A 22,649-nucleotide genomic window follows, 5' to 3' on the forward strand; every position below is an offset into this window, starting at 1 on the left:
TGGGTAGTAAAAGTATTTGAAAAGTACTTAACTAAAGTAACTCATTCTGAGAAAGTATATTTTGATACCTTGTTGGTTTAAAATAAAGCAATTATGATTTTTTATACAAAGAATTGGCCTAGAGTTCAGTTCTTGAGTGTGTGAGACCATTTGCTGACTAAGTGTGTACAAGAAATGCTTTACACTGTCCTTTGATACTGACTTACTGCTCGACCAAGCTACTACTTTAGAGAGTAAGGTTATAGCTAACTTTATCCCCTGCCAAACCTCTGGGGACTGTGGACTCTGTGCACACTGTACCCTACTTTGGTCTAGTATATACAGAGCCACTTTCTTACACTGTGTACCACCTATTTGTGCCCTTGCGTCCTGAAGGTTTGGGAGGGGCCCTTACTGGATACCCGCCAGCAGCTCCGGCACCTATCAATCCCCAGAGATGCCACCAGTGACATTCCTATTTACTTCCACAACTCTGGCAAAAACCCAAAGAGGCGTCGCCTGGCTCTGACTACAGCGCTGCCTCCCAGGTCAGAGCCTGAGCCCTCTGCCTATGGGCTAGGACTCTGGAAGAATGGGAGGGGTAGCTGGACTCTGAAGAATACCAGCCTTATGAATCCTGGGACTGATGTGATGATCTGGGTGAAGCCAACAGAGTGGACACTTCTCCAGATATTGGCATGCTTTCTACCCCTACCGTGGATAGGGAGGAGGTATCTTCATTCGCTATAGTGGTGCAGAGGGCAGCTGAGGTCCTACACCATAGTTTACCCTTGGTGACAGTCAAGCCTAATATCTTGACGGAAGTGCTTCAGGTGGGAGTGCCCCTCTCTGAACTACTTCTTCCATTCAACTAAGCACTTACTGATGTCCTGGTTGGGACATGGTCAAAGCTCCACACAGGGACTCCTGTGAACGTCAGAATTGTCCACCGCCCGCTCCAAAGGACCCTAAATTCCTCACAGAACATCCCACCCTGGACAACTTGGTGGTCCCAGCTTCTATTACACATGTACATCCTTGCACAATCCCAACCGCTCTGCTCCATATGGAATTCAAGAGGCTGGAGGTTTTAGGCAAGAAAATATTTTCTTCCACTAGCCTGGCACTGCGGTCAGTGAACACTGCAGATCTTTTGGGCCCCTATTGCTTCGCCCTATGGAATCTGGTTGTGCAGGTGCTGTCAATGGTCCTGGAGGAGGCCAGGGCTATACTCTCCCAGGATGTTGCCGATGGGAGGTATGCAACTTAGTTCACTCTTTGATATGGACTAGAAACCACCGACTCCTTAGGCTGAGCAGTTTCGTTGACATTGGCCCTGTGACGCCACGCTTTGTTGAGAACTACTGGCTTTTCTGGGTATGTCTAGCCATCACTCATCAACATGCTCTTTAATGGCTCCCTTCCCTTCGGAGGCCAGACGGATTCGGCGATAGAGCGCTTTAAGGACAGCAGGGATAGGGCCTTCACTCCTTTAGTGGCCATGGAAGGGGAATTCAGCTGCGTCCTTACCCATCCAGCCACTGCGGCGCACAAGCTTTCCAGCCTCTGCCTTGCTACAGATGCAATGCCTACCGGCCCTGTAGGGCTTGTTGGCAGCTGTAGGGTCAGTCCACCACTCCTCCAGCAGCCGTTGCTTCCAAACCCTCCTAGTCTGCCCATTTACCATCATAGTTAAAGTTGAGTATGGATATCTGGAGTTTCCATCGTCTTAAGGAAGGAGCTCACCACGTATTCTCCCACGTTTTTATTCCTCTTGAATGCAAATATGTGTCTGTCTTGCATATCGATTTCTGTTGCGATAAAATTCCAATATTTAAAAAAATAAAATAATTATAGCGTTACTTTTGGTATTGAAGGAGGTGACAGATCAATTTCGGTTTGATCTCAAGGAGGTTGTCTCTGGGACAGTACCAGGCTCTATGTCTTGCCGTATGTAGAAGGCCTTTCGGGTAACCTCTTTCGCTAAGACGTTCCAACAGTGTGGCAACTTCGTCAAAAAATCCACACGTCTAGTGCAGTTACGCCTCAGTCTCAAAAATTTACCTTAGGGGAGGTTATCCCATAGATTCCTCGAATTATGAGAATCGTTTTTCAGAAGCGTATTGCGTTCTGTAGGCTTTCTGTATAAAGTGGTGTATATCCTGAAATCCTCTACTTTCCCACATAGATCCAAAAAAATGATTGTCTCATTATCATAAGCCATAGTAAACTTGATGTCTGTGGATCTGGCATTTAACCAAAAAGAGAAATCAATCAGGCCTAGTGCGTCGCCCGTTCAGATCATAAGAATGTCTATATATTGTTTCCATAACGTGATGTTGTTAAGGAAAGGATTGTCACAACTATAGATGTATTCATCTTTATAGTTGTCCATGAAAAGGTTAGCTATGCTCGGGGCAAAGCCTGCTCCCATAGCTACACCCTTGCATTGAATGTAATACTCATTTTAGAATAGTAAATATTCTTATTCATAACAATCTAAGAGCATGACTAAAAAAATCAGTAGGAACCCAGCAGGATTAGCCTTCACCTGCGCCACTGGCACTGCATAACATTGGACAGGTGTGTTTTGCAGATTGCCTGAGGGGGCTACTCCCTCCCATAGAGAGTGTGCCGATGCCAGAAATAGGTTGTAGTTTTGTATTCTCGCTACTTTTTGGTGCCCAAGAAGGACGATCCACGACCTGTACTCTCAACTTCTTCCTCAAGTAGAAGTCCAAAATGCTCACTCTTGCTCAGGTCCTATCTCCCCTTGAACCAGGAGACTGGATGGTAGTGCTGGCTTTGCAGGATGCATATTTCCATATTCCTGTCCTGCCTGCCCACAGACGTTACCTGCGGTTCACGGTGGGCCACAAGCACTTTCAGTTCACTGTGCTCCCCTTTGACCTCCCCAGTTACCCTCGGCTGTTCACCAAGGAGATGGCGGGGGTTTGAGTTTATCTGCGGAGATCAGGATTGCCTGTCTTCCCCTATCTCGATGACTGGCTGTTAAAGACTGGCTCGCCCCCGGCTGTCGTCTTCCCACGTCCAAACTACAGTCGCTGGGGTTCACTATCAACATTCCGAAGTCACACCTGACTCCCTTTCAGGCGCTCCCTTTCATAGTAGCTGCTCTAGACACAGTGCGGTTTAGGGTCTATGCTCCCAAGCAACGAGTCCTGAATATTCAGGCTATGATACTGATGTTTCAACCTCTATCCTGAATTTTGGTGAGACGGACTCGGAGGCTGCTGGGCCTCATAGCCTCCTACATCCTGCTGGTGACACATGTCCATTGGCATATGCGGGCTCTGCAGTGGAAACTGAGGTTTCAGTGGGCGCCCAACAGGTCTTTGCTCTGAGAACCTTCTGAGAACCTTCATGGGCTACTTTTCTGCCTTAATGGCACCTTAATGGACTCCTTTTCTGCAGTTGCCTGACCTGCCATCCCCTATTATACATAGGTTCTTAAAAGGTTTGCAACATATGTTTCCTCCTTCTCTCTTCATCATGCCTTAGTTTGACCTTAATCAAGTCCTCACGTTCGTGATGTGCGCTCCATTTGCTCCCTTGCACAACTGCCCTCTCAGGCTCCTTACCATCAAGATTGCCTTCCTGGTGGCAATAACATCTGCGTAGAGGTCAGTGATCTTCAGGCTTTGCCATCCAACCCTCCCTACTTAAACATCTGCCCATACAAGCTGTTTCTATGAACTAGATCTTCCTTTCTGCCAAAAGCAGTCCCTCGTTTTCATGTAGGCCAGTTCATCAACCCACCTACATTTTATGCCCTGCCACACCCCTCTGAAGAAGAGGAGAGACTTTACCGATTGGACCAAAAAGAGCGTTGACGTTCTACCTTGACCACACAAGAGAGTTCCGAGTGGATGACCAATTGTTCACGTGAAATGTCGAAGCGAAGAAGGGAAAGGCCATGCAGAAGTGAACCATCTCCCAATGGATTATGCTCAGCATCAAAATCTGCTATACATTGGCCAAGAATCAAACCTTTCCGCCAAGGTTGCAACCCCCGAGTTAGCACACGGCGTACCGGTCCTGGACATCTACCAGGCATTGTGTGGGCTTCTCTGTGTACGTTCACAAAACATTACTTCTTCGACAGTCTGGTTCGTTGGGACTGGCACTGTGCCCATTCGGTCTTGCAGGACTTTTTGGTTTGAAATTGTTTGGCAGACCCACCTCTGGGAAGTTTTGCTTGTGCATCTACTCTAAGGTAAGGAATCTGCAGCTCGAAGTCTCTATCAGATTAACAAGTTACTTACCTTTGGTTACGCCTTATTTAGTAAAGCCTATCTAGCCGCAGATTCCTTACTGTCCTACCCATCCTCCCTACTCTGTGAATGGCTATCTAGAGACATGACTTTCCCCTTTCAGGACCATAGTTATCCACACGAGTGGTCAGTGTTCTTGGTGACTCTGCTCTCTTGGTGTGGAAAGTCTCGAAAATAAACTGCTAGCGCGCTGGAGTATCACCTATATAGGCACCGCGCACATCGCCTCCAGCACTGCCGATGCCACGCAGAGCCGAACATGGCCACCTACTGGCACATAAGGGTACTACTCATGAAAAATGTACAGTTCTAGTCTGACTCCTGGGGATAATTCTAAGGAAAGGAATCTGTGGCTAGATAGGCTTTACTAAATAAGGCGTAACCAAAGGTAAGTAACTTGTTCATTTCAGCCAGTGATAAGATCTTGTATTACACTTAAATCATTTGTCTGCATGTTTTTTTAACCAAGTTACTTTTACTTCATACTTTTTACAGTCTAATTCTATTATTTCTTTCTTACAGGCCTTTCTACGGTTATCACGAGAAAGAAAGGCAGTTTATGAAGATCTATCTTTATAATCCTGCAATGGTTAAAAGGTACTGGAGAATACTATACTACATGTAATGTACTAAACACTGCATATCCCCTGGAAGTCAGTACAGGTAAACAATTGTAGTCGAGCATTCAACCCCTCCCATTGGTATTGTTAGTTTAAATTTTACTCCTTGGACACGGTATTGCGGGTAAGGGGGAAGAACAAGGAATGAAGTGGAACTCCTGTAGTTCACTAGCAAGGACGCTTTTACATACAGTGATAGCTGAAACCCAGCCACAGTTGGAACTGACACTACTGTTAAGTGTTGTTCCTTTGCACATGTAACGTGTTTTATTGATCAGAAATTATTTCTTCAAATAGGAGTGGGTCACTTAAGTAAGGTATATATTTTCAAAGTTCTTTGTGTAGTCTCAAAAGAGACTGCACAGCTTCATCAGCTGTCATGGCGTCTCTAGTATCATGTACATCACACTAAGAGGTTCTTACCTTTGAGTTGCCCTGTTGCAACTTCTGTACTACAGTTCTCAAGATCTGCATGCAGAAGTCCATATCTTTCTTAATTATTTTGAACACTGATATCATTTATGAGGTCCTTGACAAATCTGCTGTATAAACCCCCTGCTTTTCAGAACAATAAGACTTCTCATTACTTGATATCCTAGAAGAGACTGTTCATGCCCTGCCGCTGCTACAGGTCAAACATGGTGTTTGAGAATTAGGGTCCTGACTCTTTTGTTATTAGAGCTCTTTTCAATTTGCTATGGACCTATTAAGTCCTGTGTTACGGTTGCAGCCAGAACCTATTTCTGACTTGGTTTTTGTGATTAGTGAATATTTTTGTATGGCATATGTGTTTTTTTTTGCCTTGTCTTTCCAACATTTGGCAATAAGGATGGGATTAATGATGAAGATGAAAAGACAAAAACAAGATTAAGCCATACATATCCAATTTCATCTAGGGATATGGAGGATTACATTTTTAAATAATCCAGGTATGTGTTACACTGGGGCACTGCACTTGTAACTGCATGACAACTTGCTTGTAACCAAGAAAGGTCCAAGGGATGATCATATGTACTTGAAGACAGGCAGGTATACTGGGTGAACCCCAGTGGCTGGTCTGCAAACAACCAATATTATCATGTTTTAACCATTGGCTTCCTGTGTTGTATTGGTTGTTTTTGTTTTCCCATCCAGGGTATGTATTAAAAACACCGAATACATGAAGTTATTTAGAACACAGTGTTGTGGTTTAAAAACTGTCTGTGAGAATGTTTGTATTGTTTTAAGGAGCTGTAAGTAGTGGGATGGTATCATGTGAATCATCGCAGAAGGATGAGAAGCTTCTTTTGCTTTTCCTACAGCCTCCTCCTTGCCATATTGTGTGTAGAGTAGTGCATGCCCTGTGTTCATTCAACTTACACCGTGGAGATTGAGCAAGAGCAGTCAGAGCTCATACTTTTGAAAGTGTGGATGCCATCACGACGCAAGTATTGGAGACTGTCAGTGCTGACAGACCTGTCGGTGTGGTTTGATCAGCTCATTCATCCATGAGGGTGACATGTTCCAGACTTAGTGTGCTGTATGAGAAATGTGTATAGATAGGGCCATGTTGGAATGCCGAATCGTGCCTGTCTGTAGCCAACAAACTGCTATCTAATGTTAATGGGTAAAATCCTGTGGTTCTGGTAATATGAAGCAACTTTCATTTTTAAGGGATGCTTTTGGGCCAAAAAATAGGAGTTTTAAAAAGAAGAGGGGGAGAAGTGTGCTTCATTGACTTTGTAACTGTTCACGGTGAGTGTGGCTTTTCACATAGAGCCACACGAAAGGCAATAAGCACCCTAGAGTGCATGTTTAGGTGGTTATTGTGTATACGTTATGTTCACATTTCTGCAACAGCTCAGTTTCTTGCTTGCCCTAAGAGATTCTGCAATAGCCTTGGAGCAGTGAACCTTTAAAGTGTGGGTTGTTGCTTCTGGGAGGGATAGATTTTATGAAAAATAAACTTAGACCAAGTTTTGAAATGGCCTGCGTGCTTAGTTTTTAAATACATGCACACTTCCTATATATAGATGACGACATTTTGCTCCGATGAAGAACCTGTGGGTGAATGAAAATACAGTGGCAGGCTAATTGTCCAGAAATCCGATTGAGATGGATCAGGGTAGTTGTATTGCTATGCTGATAGAAAGCCATTATAGAGCCTTGGTATTAGCAATTAGCAATCCAGTTTTGAGCATGGAACAGTGTTCTGAAGCCATATGAAGTTCTATGTCAGGACCGGAGGCTCACATTATGCTTTTCTCTCTCATATTTATTGCTTAGCAGCTTTAAGAGAACAAATTACAAACAAAGACCACAAATCTCATGAGTCTTTGTAGCGTTCGCAAAACAACCATAGAGACAGTCCCATATAAACAATATTAAAGGACAGCACTTCCTCTTTCTTCTCCGCTCAGCAGCCAGATAAGTGCCTTCCTTTGATATTGTTTATTTCTGGGCATAATTGTGCACAGTGTAATTGATACTTGTTGGCAGTGCATTCAGATTTCTTTCTTTATTGGTTTACTTACTGCGATTTGACAATTGGGGCTGCCGTTCCAATAAAGTCCTCACGGCCACGCTGAGGAGCGCGAGCGGCTGATAAGGCTTGTCTTGGTGGTGCGACGCCTTGAGCTTTCATCCTTCAGTGCTGTGTGTTCAATCGCCTCCTAGTGTGGTCCGCTCTGCTTGGGTGTCAGCAAAGGTTTTATTTTACCTCTGGCGTCCGTTGAGGTACAACGCTGACCTCACTAAAGGGCACGGTGCACGCACATAGGCGGAGGGAGGGGGATTCCACCGTATTCTTGGGGTGCCTCTGCTCCATCCAAGTACGCGAGTGACAGTTTTGGGCCTTCGGCGGGCTGTCAGTTCTTTGCGTGCTTGGCGGGAGTCAGAGGTTTTTCATTTTCCCCTGGATTGTATTGTGTGGTTTTTGGCTCCAGTGCAACAGTTCGCTCGTTGAGCGTCCTTCATTTTCACAACCTTACTGCTGGTACATAACTCTTGGCTCATATTAATTTTCCTTCGAAATTGTTTGGTACTGATATACTTTATTGCTGACTCGTAAGTCTTGGCTCATTTTAAATTTAACTTGGGGTTTTTGTGGTTACATACATTGCTTGTTGGAAGCCATGGGGGCATGGCACCTTTGCTATCTTGTGAGGCCTGAGTTGCTCTTCATCCTCTCTAACATAGCGGGTGAACTAGATTCATGGGAACCCGCCGATGAGGAGCAGCCTCTTCTTTCCATTCATATGGGCCTGGTGGATGCTATTGACACATCCCTGGAGAGGGCAGTGTCCTCATCCCTTGAACCCTTAAGCTGCTGTATTATCGAGCTCATGGTGTGACGCAGGGTGGTCACCGCTACTGAGGGAGACTGGGGGAACCAAGGGTAGCTTCGAAGGGCCCCTCCAAAGGCAAATCTAAGGCCAAAACTCTGGCCAGTACTTGGGAGGCTGCTTCCTCTCTGGACTGGAAGGTGGTGCCAAGAAAGCCCGGCTGAATGTACCTCAATCTCAGGACTCGACTGGCATCTCGGTTATGCTGAACCCAGAGGATAAATATCACCCCTGTTCTGCAGATTGGATACCGGCAACCCTTATGGCATCCTATGTGGCTAGCCGAATTTGTAAGCCGATGGACAAAAAGGTCTGTGGTTGCCTAAAAGCGGAGTGCCCCTGGCCATCCCTGCCAAATAAAGTGGCTTGCACCCCAGAGATTGACTCCAGAATGGCCACGTTCATCAGCAAGTTTATCAAAGATCCTAAAAAGTGTCTGGACTGCTCTTGTCGGTTCTGCCAAGATCAGGTCTTGGATATGCTGGGGCCACTTACCATGATATTGGACATGGCAGATAGTGACAAAGAGACAGGCCATCTAATAGATCCCACAATCCTCTCGGTACGGGCACAAAGGGCCTTATGTTTCCTTGGTAATGCGACCTGCGCATTATCTTCTCAGCGTAGATGCTCACTGCTAATTAAGATTGAGCCTCGACTTGGCGAACTGGCCTCTTACAAGGCTGGGTCAGTAGCAAACGGATGTCTCTTTGCAGATCGATTTATTAAAGAGTTGTCTCGCTTTGAATAAGGCGCAGCAATCAATTAAAAAAAGTATTCAGTCTGCAAATATTTGGGGGGGCCGGAAGAGGTAGGGGGCGCTCCTCCGGCCGTCCTTCCAACACCAAACCCCCATAAGTCTTAGACCTGGAGATCCATGCAGTGGCAGGAACAACCGAAGTTCTGAGGGTTCTCCCCATTGAGAGGCCGGGGCAGAGGTCGCAGGGGTAAAGGCAACCCCTGTGGAGTCAACAATGCTCCTGGTGAACCCACCGGTAAGGATTACCCCTTTTTTTTCCTACCAGAGGTGGGGGGAGTACTGCAGTGGTTCAGACACAATTGGGCTGCAATTACAGGGTGTGCCGCCTGGGTGTTACAGACTGTGACGGGCTTCCATATAGAGCTCCATGGAACTCCGCACCAAATTTCCTGCCCCCCTCCTCTTGTTTTTTCCAAGAGAGAAGGCCAGGTGGTAAACAGAGAGATACAAGACCTCCTGCGAAGAAGGGCCATTGTGAATGCAACCCATTCACTCCGAAGGTTTCTTGAGCAATATCTTCCTTGTCGAGAAGAAAGACAAGGGGTTCAGGCCGGTAATCAACCTCCAGGACTTCAACCAGTGGGTGGTGTATCGCCACTTCAAAATGGAAGGTATTCACCTTCTCAAGGACGTGCTCCTACCGAATGACTGGTTGGTTCGGCTCGACCTGAAGGACGCCTACCTTATGGTCCCTATTTTTCCACCCCACTGACGATTCCTGCTGTTTCAAAGGGGCAGACTCATCTAAGAGTTCACTTGTCTACCGTTCGGTCTGTCACCAGCCCTTTTGATGCTTCACCAAGCTGTTTGGGCTGGCCATGGAGTGGCTCTGGACTCTTGGTGTGCGTCTCATAGTATACCTGGATGACCTTCTTCTGATGCACCAGGAGGAGAGCTCCTTGATTGCTCAACTCAGACTGACTGAGAAGCTTCTTCAGAATCTGGTTTTCATTCTGAACGACCAGAAATCGATTTGCGTGCAGGTGCAAAGTTGACCTTTTTGGGTTTTGAGGTCGACACGGTACAGCAGTTCCTCAGATTTCCCCAGCAGAAGATGTGTTTGATTCGCAGGGAACACTGAAGAGCACCCTGCAGAGAGAGACAGTTTTGTTATGCCACCTAGCTCGAATCGTCGGTCTCCGATCATTGTCAATACAATCGATCTTTCCGGGACCATTGCATTACCAGGCCCTACAGCATCTAAAGACTCAGAATCTGCATCGCGAACTCTCCTACACACAGGAGATTGCCCTATCTCAAGAAGCCCGGGAGGAACCCGATTGGTGGCTTGAGCATATGCAGGCCTGGAATGGAAGAGCCATTTTCAGTTCAGCCCCAGACCTGGTGAAAGTCAGATGCCAGTCGTCATGGTTGGGGGTGCCTGCTGTGGAGACGTTACTACAGGCAGGCACTGGTCCGAGCACGAGCAGTCTCTGCACATCAACTGCTTAGAGCTTCTAGCCAGATCTTCTGCAATTCGAAGTCTTGTGGCCAACAATGTCTCTTGTGCCACATCCTCTTGATGATGGACAATATCTCCGCTGTGAGATATATCAACAGGCTTGGTGCGACACGTTCCAAACTCCTGGCGTACTTGGCCAAGGACTTCTGGAACTTTTGTCTGACTCATGGACTGATGGTTACGGCGGAATACCTGCCAGGGTCTCTCAATCAGATGGCAGACTGGCACTCCAGACACCTTCAGGATTACAGTGCCTGGAAACTGGATCCGGCAATCTGTCAGAACTTGATGACCCAGTGGGGTCCTTGTCAAGTGCATCTCTTCACATCACGCCTCAACTACTAGATTCCCTGATTTTGCAGCTGGTGCCCAGACCCTCTGGCAGAGGCAACAGATGCCTTCCTGAAAGATTGGAGCCTGTTTCGAGGGTATGCGTTTCCCCCGTTTGCCATGATACCCAGGCTCACGGTGCTGGTTCGGAGGCAGAAGGCAGAGGTCATATTAGTGACACTGCGTTGGAAATCTCAAGTCTGGTATCCAGTTCTTCTGTAACTTTCTATGGATTTTCCAATCCAACTTGCCCAGACACCTCTTTGGCTGACAGACGTGGGAGGCAACTTGCACCCTCTGGTTTGAGAGGGCAGCCTTCACCTGATGGGTTGGAGGATTACAGGGGACATTGGGAAGTTCCGGGCCTTTCGTAGAGGGCTTCTTCCCTTATCAAGAAGGCATGGGCAGAATCTACTGTAAAGCGATTCATTGTATTTATGCAATTTGTTAAGCGAGCAAATACCCTTAGGTGTCTCGGCGATGTGGTCGGCTGAGTGAGAAAGACTAGGGGAAGGAAGGTTTATTGATTGAATCGCCAACTCTTTAAATGTTTACGGAAGGAAAACAGAGTAGGGGTGGTTTTGATATGAAGGGGGAGTGTGTTCCAAAGTTTGGCGGGGGCGAGAGTGAATCTTCTGTCACCCCAGGAGGCCTTTTTAGTTCTGGGGACAGTCCACAAATGAGCTGCTGAGGAGCGTAAGGATCTGGTTGGCCTGTAGGTACAAAGTCTTCTCTTGAGGAATTCAGGTCCTGTGCTGTGGATTTCCTTGTAGGCAATGCAGAGGGCCTTGAACCTTGTCCCACTCTTAATAGGCAGCCAGTGAAGTTGTCGGAGTACCTTGGAGATAGGTTTGAACTTAGGGGTGCCTGAGAGAATTCTCTCAGCTGCGTTTTGCACCATCTGCAGTTTATGTAGGACTCTTTCCTGGGGGTTAATAAGTAGACTGTTACAGTAGTCTAGCTTGGACTTAACAAATGTTCTGAGGGTAGTCCCACCTGCGTTAGGAGGAAGGAAAGGTAGGAGTTTTCTTATCATTCGGTTGATGAAGAAGGATGAGGGGATGACAGAGTTGACGTGATGAATAAAAGATAGTTTGTCGTCATACTTGACTCCTAAGTTTCTGACTTTAGTTACAGGGGACAGAGGTGGGCCTAACTCTACTTGCCACCAGGAAGGAGACCAGCTAGGGGAGAGATTACCGAAGATCAGCACCACCGTCATTTCGGAGTTTGGTTTGAGACAATTGTTTGACATCCAGGAGCTGATAGCAAGCATTCCCTCTTGAAGATTAGCTGAGTCTATCCCACCATTGTTGTGGATCTCCAGCACAATTCGAGTACCATCAGCATAGGAAGTTAGTCGCAGGTTGTGGGGCTTAATGATCCTGGCCATGTCCGACACGTAAATATTAAACAGGGTCGGACTTAGCGAGGATCCCTGAGGGACCCTGCATGACAATGAGAACAAAGGGTAGTTGAAGTTGCCAAGTTTTATCAGTTGGGTGCGGTTGGACAAGAGGATGTTAGGAGTGCCTTGGCTTTATCTTTGATACCTATGGCTGTGACAAGGTAGAGTGATCGACTGTGTCAAATGCTGCAGAGAGATCCAGCAGCACCAGGATCGCGGCACCTCCCTTGTCAAGAGTCATCCTGATTTTGTCAGATTGTCTTGTTCAGGGCGGTTTCTGTGCCATGGCCTTTCCTAATGCCGAATTAAGTATCATCTAAGAAGTTGTAGTTGTCAATATAGAGGGCTAGCGGAGTATTCATCACTTTCTCGAAGATCTTTGCGGGGAAAGGAAGGCAGATAATAGGTCTGTAATTCTTGGTCTCAGTGGGGTGAAGGTTGAGATTCTTAAGCAGCGGTTTGATAATGGTTTCTTTCCAGATGGAAGGGTAGGTTCCTGTCGTGAACATGGATTACAAATTTTGGCAAGTTCGGGACCTATGATATCCGGTAAACGTTTTATTGTGGTGGGGGGCATGGGTCGTTGGGGGAGCCAGATTTAGTGGTGGATATGGGGTTGATAATGTACTCTTGGGTGACCTGGCTAAATGCAGAGAAAGTGAGGGGGGGATAGATATTGTTAGAGGAGTGTAAAGCTGGGGAGTTGGTGGAGTGTGATTCTACATTAGATGTAGTAAGTTGGTTATTAGTCGAAGAGTGGGTTGAGAAATTGGAGTAGATGTGGGTGACTTTTTCCTGAAAGGTGGTGTCGAGAGAATTGCAGAAAGTTTGCTTGGGGGTTATGGGTGGATTGATTTCTGGTCCTGAGAGTTTAGTGACGACCTGGAACAGCTGTTTCACAGTCTTGTGCTCTTTCAATTTGGTTAAGGTAGTATTTTCTCTTTTTTGTGATTTAGAAGATGTTTGTATTTGGGGATTGCTTCCTTGTCCCGTGTTTTCGTAGTGAGATCATAGTCTCAGCACCAGTGTCTTTCTAATTTTCTCCTTTTTTCCTTTTCTAGTCTTAGTGCCTCCGAGAACCAGGGGGCGGAAGGACTCTTTCTGTGTTTGGATGTATTTTTTAGAGGTACCAAGGTGTCGAAGGCGGTGTGGAGCCATTGTAAGTAGTGCGTGGCTGCCAGTTCAGGGTCATCCAGTAGGTTTTGATGGGTGGAGAGCAGGTGCGCTTTTAGGACTTCATGGGGATGCTGCTCCAGGCTTTGAACTGGTTGGGGAGAAGGGGACTGACGTAGGTGGGGGTAATAGTTTTGGTGTTCATGTTAATGAGGACCGCAGAGTGGTCAGTCTAGGCTAAGGGGAGGATGTTTTTAGAGACATTTGTTTGTTTGTGAATAGTTAATCAACTGTGTGTCCATCTGAATGAGTGGGCATAGCTACTATTTTTTATTTTTATTTATTTATTTTATTTGTGGAGTTTTATATAGCGCTGACCTGACCCGGGGGTATCAGAGTGCTTTACAACAGTGTTTCATAAAAGTTACATAGTAGAGCAGTCTTAAAAGCATAAAGATTGGCAGTCCAAGAGGGCAGAGGCTTCTTGAGGCATAGGTTTCTTGAGGTAGTGATTGAGTCCTGAGGTAGCCTCGTTGAATGCTTTATTGAGGTAGTCCGAGGTCTTGAGGCAGCTCAATTGTTTGCACATTTGCCTAGAAGCGGGCTGAGGTGGATCTGAGCGATGTAGAGTCAGAGAGCATCGGCATCAGGGATAGCGTGCTGGCGGCAGCTATGCATTCGGGATGGAATGATTAAGGAGGAGGGATTTTAGGTGTTTTTTAAATTTTGTGAAGGACTGGATAGTTCTGATATCTGTTGTGATGGAGTTCCAGATTTTTGGTACGTTTCCAGCAAATGACCTCGCGGCGGTTTTGTGTTTGCGTGTTCTCAAGGGGATGAGAAGGAGGGAGTTCGAGCTCCTGAGATTTCTTGTCTGCCCTGCCTTCTTGAGTTTGGCGGCCAGATAATCCAGTTTTCCAATGTGAAGGGCTTTGTGCGTGAGGCAGGCCGTTCTGAAGTTAGCTCGCTATTCGACTCAAAGTCATTTTAGTTCTTTTAGTGCTGGAGAAATTTGGTCGTATTTTCTGATTCCGGTGACCATTCTGGCTGCTGCGTTGAGGGTTGTTTTGAGGGGGCCGAGGTGGGATTTTGTGGTGCCAGTTAAGGTTGCATAGCCATAGCCGAGTCTGGATAGCACCAGTGATTGGGTGGCTTGTTTGAGGTCTTTAGTAGGGATGAATGGTTTAATTTTGTAGAGAAGCTTTAGGTTGAGGAAGGCACTCTTTGCAGAGTTTTTGATATGTTTGGTCATGTGCAGTTTAGGGTCTAGGGTGATTCCTAGGGATTTTACGGATTGTTTCTGTTCTAACTGTGTATTTGTTACGGTGAATAAGTGCTAATCCCCCACCTTTTTAGGTCGAGCGACCTATCTCAATGCCCATGGGCATTGAGAGCGGGAGCTCGATATAAAGTGGCTTAAACAGAGCTTACCTAGATCGGGCGATTCCATGAAGTGCCTGTGAAAGCTCGCTCAATGCGCATGTGCATTGCCATAAAAAGCGCGTGCACAGACACCAACCTCCCTCCCACAGTCATCCCCCAGCGTGCGCTGTGCCAACAAGCCTTTGAAGTGAAGCTTCAAAGGCTTCACACGTTTCTCGCATTTCTCCTCCCTCCCTCGCCCTTCAGCGTGCCTTTTCTCAATGTCCATTTATTTATTATTGTTGTTGCTTTCCCTTTGCTTGACTAATAGCACGGCGTCTGTGAAGCGGACGCCTTACTTCATGTTTTGGACGGCATTTATATTACGGCCGCCTTATCTTTCCTTTCCATCGCTGCCTCTATATTTCTGGCTTTCTCCCTCCCTCCTTGCGATAGGAGCCCTCCTCCCACCCTCCGAGCACAAACGCAGTTTACACAAACATTCATTGACATGTGAGGTGACATTGTAATTGAAAACAATTTAGAATATGCATTTTCATGCCTATGTAGACAATATCAGTGTCATCTACCACAAAAGAAGAGTTATTTGAGAGAAAAAGTGTGCAGTTTAAAAAAATATATATTAGCGTGTTGCAATAGTTTATTTTTACTTCAATGTATTAACTAGAAGCAGGGCCTGGTTTTATATAAAATAGCCGGGCGCCAAGTCTCTGCTGTGCTACCTCAGTGCTGTGGCTATCCTGCCGGGTGATCACTGTGTTTTAAAAAAATCCTAATGGGTAAACTATAGATTTCACGTAAATCTGTTACTGGTGCAGCATCGCGCTACTGAAGGACAACCTAGTGCACTTTCTAAAACACATGCACCAACCAGTTCAGAGTTGTTTGGGATTTTGCAAACAGAACAAGTAATGACCCCGCCAGACAAACTTCGACCAGAGTATGGATGTCATTCTTTCGGGCTGTGTGTTTATTCTTTTGTGCTGCTTTTTAGACTTGCGGACTTTCAAGACCTATTGATGATTTCATTTTACACCGCCTTATTTGTAATGGGAAGGATGGTGCGCAAAGCCTGTTTGTCAAATCCTGCATTACTCTACGTGCGTGCGTGTGAGGGCCCAGAACAGAGAAAGGGTACATGCTTGGAGAGTTTCCCTACTCTGTTACCCTGCTAATGAATCCATTTATGTCCTCGGAGGGTTTCGGACGGGGCAGAGGTCAGTGGTGGCACAGAAGCAGAGTTTCACCAGCTGAGGCTCGCATGTAGCCGCTACCACAGCCTCGGTGTCGGGACCTTATAACACGAGCCCGGTCACGAGCTCCTCTCCTCTCTTAGCCTCTGCTCGGAGGTCGTCTGATAAACTCCCCACCCGCGCACCCCTGTCACTTGACCTCTGTTAACAGCCTGGTGCGAAACGACCACCTTCCTGGTTTAGAGACAAATCCCGTCTCGCCCCGTGCGTCCGACCTTCATCGTGTTAACAAAGGTGCACAAAGCCCAGCGCCGCAGCGTTGAGTTTTAAGATCGCTAAAAAGTCAGAACGCATCTGCTAGTCGCCCTGGCCGCCCACCTCAATCAGTTTTCAACAAGGAGTAGTTTAGTGTGTGGATGTATTAAAACACAGCCTGCCCTCTCATAAAAGTATTGTGCATGATATGTGAAACATATCACATGGGGCTACTTACTGGCACTATCTGCAGTTCGACACAAGATTTAATCACACCAGAGGAAGTAAATGAGGTGCAGCTCCAAATTCCATGAGCAGGTTTCAAAAGAAGCTCTCAGATTGCAGCTTGGCTCATTAGCACAATAAACCTGCAGATGAAACTGTTCAGCTTCTTTTGAAACATGCTCGTGCAGAAAAGAGTGGGGATAATTATTTGTTTTATCTCTGTGCGCAGAGTGACGTCTTTCAGCTTCACCATTTCAAGAGATAAACAAGCGCTCAGTTTCATCTGTGTATGACCTGCCGGGATCTAGGCAGAATCCTAGCATGTCGTCCTAAACATTCATCTTTCCAATGTTGGTACATTGTTCAGGGCTCTCCACTGAATAAGAGAAATGTTGAATAAATATGTTTTATGTGAAGAACTTTGGATTACACGATAGTAATGTAGTTGAGCTCCTCCTGTGTGGCAGCATATATCCCGGTTGGTGCAGACTTTGACTGTCGTCATCTGTGCATGCCATGCAGCACCTCTCAGATTTTCCCCATCTGACTCTCTCCCTCACACACATGTTTGCACCGCCCCCTGTGACGTCACGTCTCACTCTGCAGACCTGCATGGCCAGGCTCCTTTGCTCTTTAAAACTTGTCCTTGCTGAAGTTGCATCTGCCAACACCTGCTGAAAGGGGGTGCACACTCCGAGCAAAGGTATCACTTCATCGCCACTGTTTGCAGCAAATGGACACTTTTTAAAAAATCCAACCCTGCTCTCTAGAGATGTGGCCTAACGACCAGAGCTGCCATCTAAGTCACGTAAATACAAAACATGTTGCATTCCAAATGCTATAGGTGTCACATTCGCGAAAGTTATAACTATTGGCATTGTAAATGACAAAGCTATCAATTTAGCAATTTTAAAAACCAAGAAATAAATAAAATATTTGTCATTTACAAGACCAATAGCTCCAACTTTTCTAATGCGAGACCTAGTGCATTTCCAATGCTTGTTTGTTGGTCTGTCTAATCTCCTTACACAGAAATCGTCCAGGGTTACGGTGGCAAAATCAGGTTCGGAGGAAGGATCACCCCAAGTCTCTGTTATAAATAGATGGTCAAGTTTATTGTTTTCTAGAAAAGCGATATAGATGTTCCTGGAGGACATGTACGAGCTGGTGTTTGCGACAGGGTTTGGATCCCGTGGGGACTGATGTGATTCATGTAGCCAACTACCTGTCGGAATTAGTGGACAAGGGTTTGGCCTATCGCTCGATCAATGCGAGTTGATTGGCGATATCTGCAGGTCACACCTGCATTCAGGGAGTCAGTGCTGCGTTTGCTGTAATCTTGGCAGGATAACTCCTATCTTACTCTTAAGGAGCTAACAGTTAAGCTGACGATGCCCCTTTGTCTTATCTCGTGTAAACGGGTATCAGAAGTCCAAGCCTTGGAAGTTACGGCACAGGTGCTCATACCAGAGGGGGTGTTGTTTACTGTAGCCCGATGTACAAAGCCTAACACTAGGGTGGCACACTACCCAGCTTTCCCGGGTCACCTGAAGTTGTGAGTGGTCCGCTGCTTTAGAGCATAGGAAATGATGACGGAAGAATACAGACTTCCATGGGTGTCTCAGCTTCTTATTTCACTCAAGAAGCCTTTCAAAGCGGTGACAGCCGCCACAATTGCCCGCTGGGTGAGATGGGTGCTCCAGGAAGCTGGTATTGATACAGCGGCCTTCGGAGCCCATTCAACACGGGGAGCCATGGCTTCCAAAGCCTTTGCCCTTGGAGGTCGATAAGAGGACATTTTTAGAGCAGTGGACTGGTCCTCGGACTCTACCTTTAAGGCCTTCTATTTTAAACCCATCTTCAGCATGGCTTCTCTGGTGGTCAATCAGCTTTGAACTAGTGTAATCTGAACCTCCGGTCCTGACATAGAATATAAAATTTCCTAGCTATTGTGAAGGAAATTTTAAATTCTGTTAAGGAGGCGAGGATTATCCAACCCATTGGACTTGATTCCCGTCCCTCCCTGACAATCTGCAGGTTACATGTTGGCTAAGTATCTTAACTTAGGAGGTTTTGGGGTAATGTTTAGATACAGCTATCATGCTTGATGTATCAATGAATATTGTTGATTGTTTAAACTGCCTCTGTATTGTTGTTACAGGGATACTAGATGTTTTCCCATTTCTGATGCTATCTTCTTGTCTTTACAGGATCTGAGCAGAAACAAGACTACTAATGGAAATACAGGATCTGTTTCTTCCGAAGAAAGAGGAAGTGCTGTCCTTTGATATTGTTTATATGGGACTGTCTCTATGGTTGTTTTGCGAACGTTACAAAGACTCCTGGGATTTGTAGTCTTTGTTTGTTATTTGTTCTCTTAATGCTGCTGAGCAATAAATATAAGAGAGAAAAGCATAATCCTCATCTCCGCGTCCTTAATAGAATTGAAGCTTTGATTAGTGATATCCTGGAAATTTTATATTGATCACTCTTTGAATTTGTTAAGAAGATGTATTGTGAGTTTGGGGTTTGAAGCAAGAGAATTAAGTTGAACGATCAGTTTCTGAGCTTGAATGTGATGTTGTAATATCTCATATTTCTCCTATTGGTATGTGAAAGATCTTTATTTCCCATAAATGCCTCTTTGTATTGGTAGCTATATGGATAGATAAGGAACAAATAAAGGGATGCCAACTGTTCTGCAATAACAACAAGGTATGTAAAACAGAGTAGTGCCATTAAAGTGTATAACGGTCCCTGGACAGGCTTAGTTTAAATCAACCATGGGTTAAATGATCTGCTAAATGGCTTGGAGAGAGGTTGTGGAGTAGTTTGTTGTAGTAGGGTCAGTAAGTATTAGGAAGTGGGTAATAGTAGATCATGAATGTTTTATAGATGGTTTTCTTGGATGAGGGCCTGCCAGGTGAGTTCGTTATTGAAAATATTATTCAGTTTTTCTCTCCACTAAATTGATGTTTGTCCCTTAGTCCCTCAGTAAGTGCCATGGTTAATGGCATACTGGATTGTTAGAGACATTTTGCCGCAAGCCTCTGTTAATCGTTTGTATTATCGATAAGATTTATAGAAAATAATTTTGCTTCACCGGAGTACTTGTAATAGTCTAGCAGGTGAAAAACATTTTGTGCTGATGAGAGAGTAATCCAGCATGGAAAGTCTACACAAAGAGGCCGAAGTATTGGGGGAAGAAAAGAGATAAGTGTATCAGAATGGGATGTAAGGCAAACACAACACTGAGGGCCAAGGGTGATTTATAGACCTGAATGTGTTGAATTCCAGTTTTATCACTACCCCTCACGGACACACACCTGGGTGTTAAGCAAGATTAGAAAGCAGAGAAAAACAACCTAGCTGAAAGTGGGGTATTCCTTTTTAAGGATGATTTCCCTCACCCACCAAAGGTGGCATTCTTCATCCCAATTGATTGTGCAAACAGTATTGCAAGTTTTTTGGATTCTAAGATCAACGTAAACGTAGCCTGAAATTGTTAGTATGTCAAGCTGCTTGTGACTATGAATTTTCCAAGAAGGGACCCATACATGCTTACAGAGAAAGATTAAACTACTTTTAGTACCTCACAATAGAACTGACCTTTTGTCTTCCACTTGAGCTTGTTAAACCCCTGTGATTGTCCTATGACTAAAGGGTTGAACTTTTAACATTTTTTTCTTCTTACTGAGGATGTTTATTCCTAGTAATGACTGTTTTGAGTCACTTAAACCACAATCTTGGTGTTATGGTTTGAAAACTAGCTTCAGGAGACTGGTGTGTCCTTCCTAAGTTCTTGCTATATGCAGGCCAATCCTGTACCGTTAGTGGAAAGTAGTTTGTGTAACTTGTAAAATCAGCATATTATGCTGAGACTGCTCAAGAGCTGTCACAGCTCATGCATTTGAAAAGTTCAAGTGCCATCATCACTCATGCCTTGTACACTGTAAGTGCTGATAGAGGTTGCTCTTTGGAGACTCTAGGTGCCAGCTGTCTAGCATAGAAGGGCCTCGCACAACCTGCATAAACCACTGGCCTGACTTTGTGCAGTGATGAGTGTCTTATAAATGCCTGTGGAGTTGTATTTGTGTTGTGTGCCACCAGTACCTTGTGTTGAATCAGAGTGGCATACGTGTTTACTGCAAGAGTACTGATGGGAGCACCACATGGTTACAGATGAATATTGATTTGTGGGAGGAAGCTACTTGCTGATTATATTAGGTAAGGTTTTAGGCAAGCAATTTGTCAATGCGACAAGTCAATTAGAATAAAGATGTATTGAGTACTGGTATATAACCACATTTTTATGCCGCGTAGCATCTTGTTTACCTTAGGCGCGCCGAAGGTAAGCCAAAGGTCAGCCCGTCTGCGCCCGTCCGCGCCTCGGACGTGGCGGACGCAGGGCGGCCTGGCAGACATTCATCGATCTTGCCCAGCCCTATCATTATATATACTCGTGCGACTCTGATGGCGCTTCGCCCCTCATTAGACAAAAGATCTAACTGTACTATACTTGACCCTGTAAGTCTTATCCCGTGCACTACCTGTGGTTTTACTTGCTGTATACATGATATGGCCAGTCCTGAACCCGTCTCTGAGCTGGGCTCTATCTCGGCAGCTCTAATAAATGCCCGCTCTATGAGCAAACATGCTTCTGACATTTACGCTTTACTAGAAGAAGGTACTCTAGACCTGTTGTTTATTACAGAAACGTGGCTGAATGATTCCTGTGCCCCTGATATTGAATTGGCAATCCCTAGAGGGTTCAAAATTCAACGGAAGGACAGGATGGGTGGCAGGGGCGGGGGGCTAGCAATTATTTTTAGAGAATGCTGGGCTCTTAAGGTGGAAGACTCAGATATTTTAGCTGATGGTGAGCTTTTAAATTTTGCCTTGTCTATCCCCTCATTTCACACTGGGTGGTTCCCTTATTTACAGGCCTCCAGGTTCTTCTGGCCTTTTTCTTAAAGCTCTCTCTGAGACTCTTGTTCCCCGTGCATTGAGGTTTTCACGCTTTTTAATGCTGGGTGATTTCAATATCCACGTTGATGTCCAGGATTGCCGAGAAAGAAAGTTGCTATATGATTACTTTGATCTGGCCTCCCTTACCCAATGGGTTTCCTCCCCTACCCACTCTGGTGGCCATATCTTAGACATTGTATGCACTAACTTCCCACTGATGGTCGAGGCCCCACAAGCAGTTACTTGGTCCGACCATCAGTTGATTAGATTCTCTTGGTCTGCCTTGAGAGATCTTCCCAAGTCTGCTAAAACAATGGGCCCCCCAAAAATCAACGTGGGTAATTTGATGACCTACCTTGATTTGAACAGACCCATCTTAGGGGCAGATATGGATTCTGCGTTGCAGGTTTACGACAGATGGATGAAAGCAGCGGTGACCGCTTCTTCGAAGAAGGCTGATTCAGGCAGAAATAGGATGACTCCTTCTCAACCATGGTATTCGCCCCACCTCCGTACTCTGAAACTTGCTTGCAAGAAACTGGAGCGAGCATGGAGATCAGCTTACTGTCCACAGGCTAAAGCAGTGTTTCGCTCAGCTCAGCGAGATTACTATACTAGCATTAAACATGCAAAAACTGAGTTTTTCTCTAAAAGAATTGAGAGAGCTAATAACAACAGTCGGGAAATCTTTTCGATAGTGAAGAGCTTTCTCTCTCCCTGTGCTGAGCAGGTATCTATGAGTCCTTCTACCGAATGGTGTGAAAAGCTCTCCTCCTTCTTCCTAACGAAAATTGCTAACATTCAACAAAGTTTGAGAACAGTTGGAGGAGGATATGAGATGATGGATGACAATGAAACTAAGGTTCCACCCATCATCATCATGGAGAGACTTATCCCCCCCTCGGTCGATGATACCCTGGCAGCAATTAAATCATTAAAATCTGGTGCTCCCGGGGATGTCTGCCCGGCCCGGGTGCTGGCCGAAGCAGCCGAAGTAGTGGCTTCTGAAGTCTCCCAAATAATAGGACTATCATTTACTACTGCAACTGTCCCTAAAATATGGAAACAGGCTAAGCTTTTGCCATTGCTAAAGAAAACAGGCGCGGACCCAGCTGTGCCGAGCAACTACAGACCTATTTCTCTTCTGCCAGCTATGGCTAAAATTGGTGAGAAGCTTGCATTTTCCCAGCTTAATGCCTTTGTTGAAACTTCAGGGGCGTTACATCCAGCCCAATCTGGCTTTCGTGCAGCCTATAGCACAGAGACAGCGCTGGTAGAGGTTACAGAGGCGATTAGAGGGTGTTTAGACAGTGGCGGCAGAGCGGTCCTAATTTT

At 45.6% G+C, this 22,649-nt stretch overlaps 1 protein-coding gene across 2 annotated transcripts in view; it reads left to right on the forward strand.

The window, feature by feature from the left end:
• Positions 1–22,649, forward strand: part of REV3L (REV3 like, DNA directed polymerase zeta catalytic subunit) — a 1,049,196-nt gene that overhangs the window by 275,671 nt on the left and 750,876 nt on the right. For both annotated transcript variants that reach the window (XM_086927335.1, XM_086927334.1), the window contains exon 3: positions 4,797–4,871. In XM_086927335.1, coding sequence (XP_086783461.1) covers positions 4,797–4,871 — 75 coding nt within the window. The remainder of the gene's footprint in view (positions 1–4,796; positions 4,872–22,649) is intronic.

Source organism: Lissotriton vulgaris, chromosome 6 (genome assembly GCF_964263255.1).
Source record: "Lissotriton vulgaris chromosome 6, aLisVul1.2, whole genome shotgun sequence".
NCBI classification, from domain to species: domain Eukaryota; kingdom Metazoa; phylum Chordata; class Amphibia; order Caudata; family Salamandridae; genus Lissotriton; species Lissotriton vulgaris.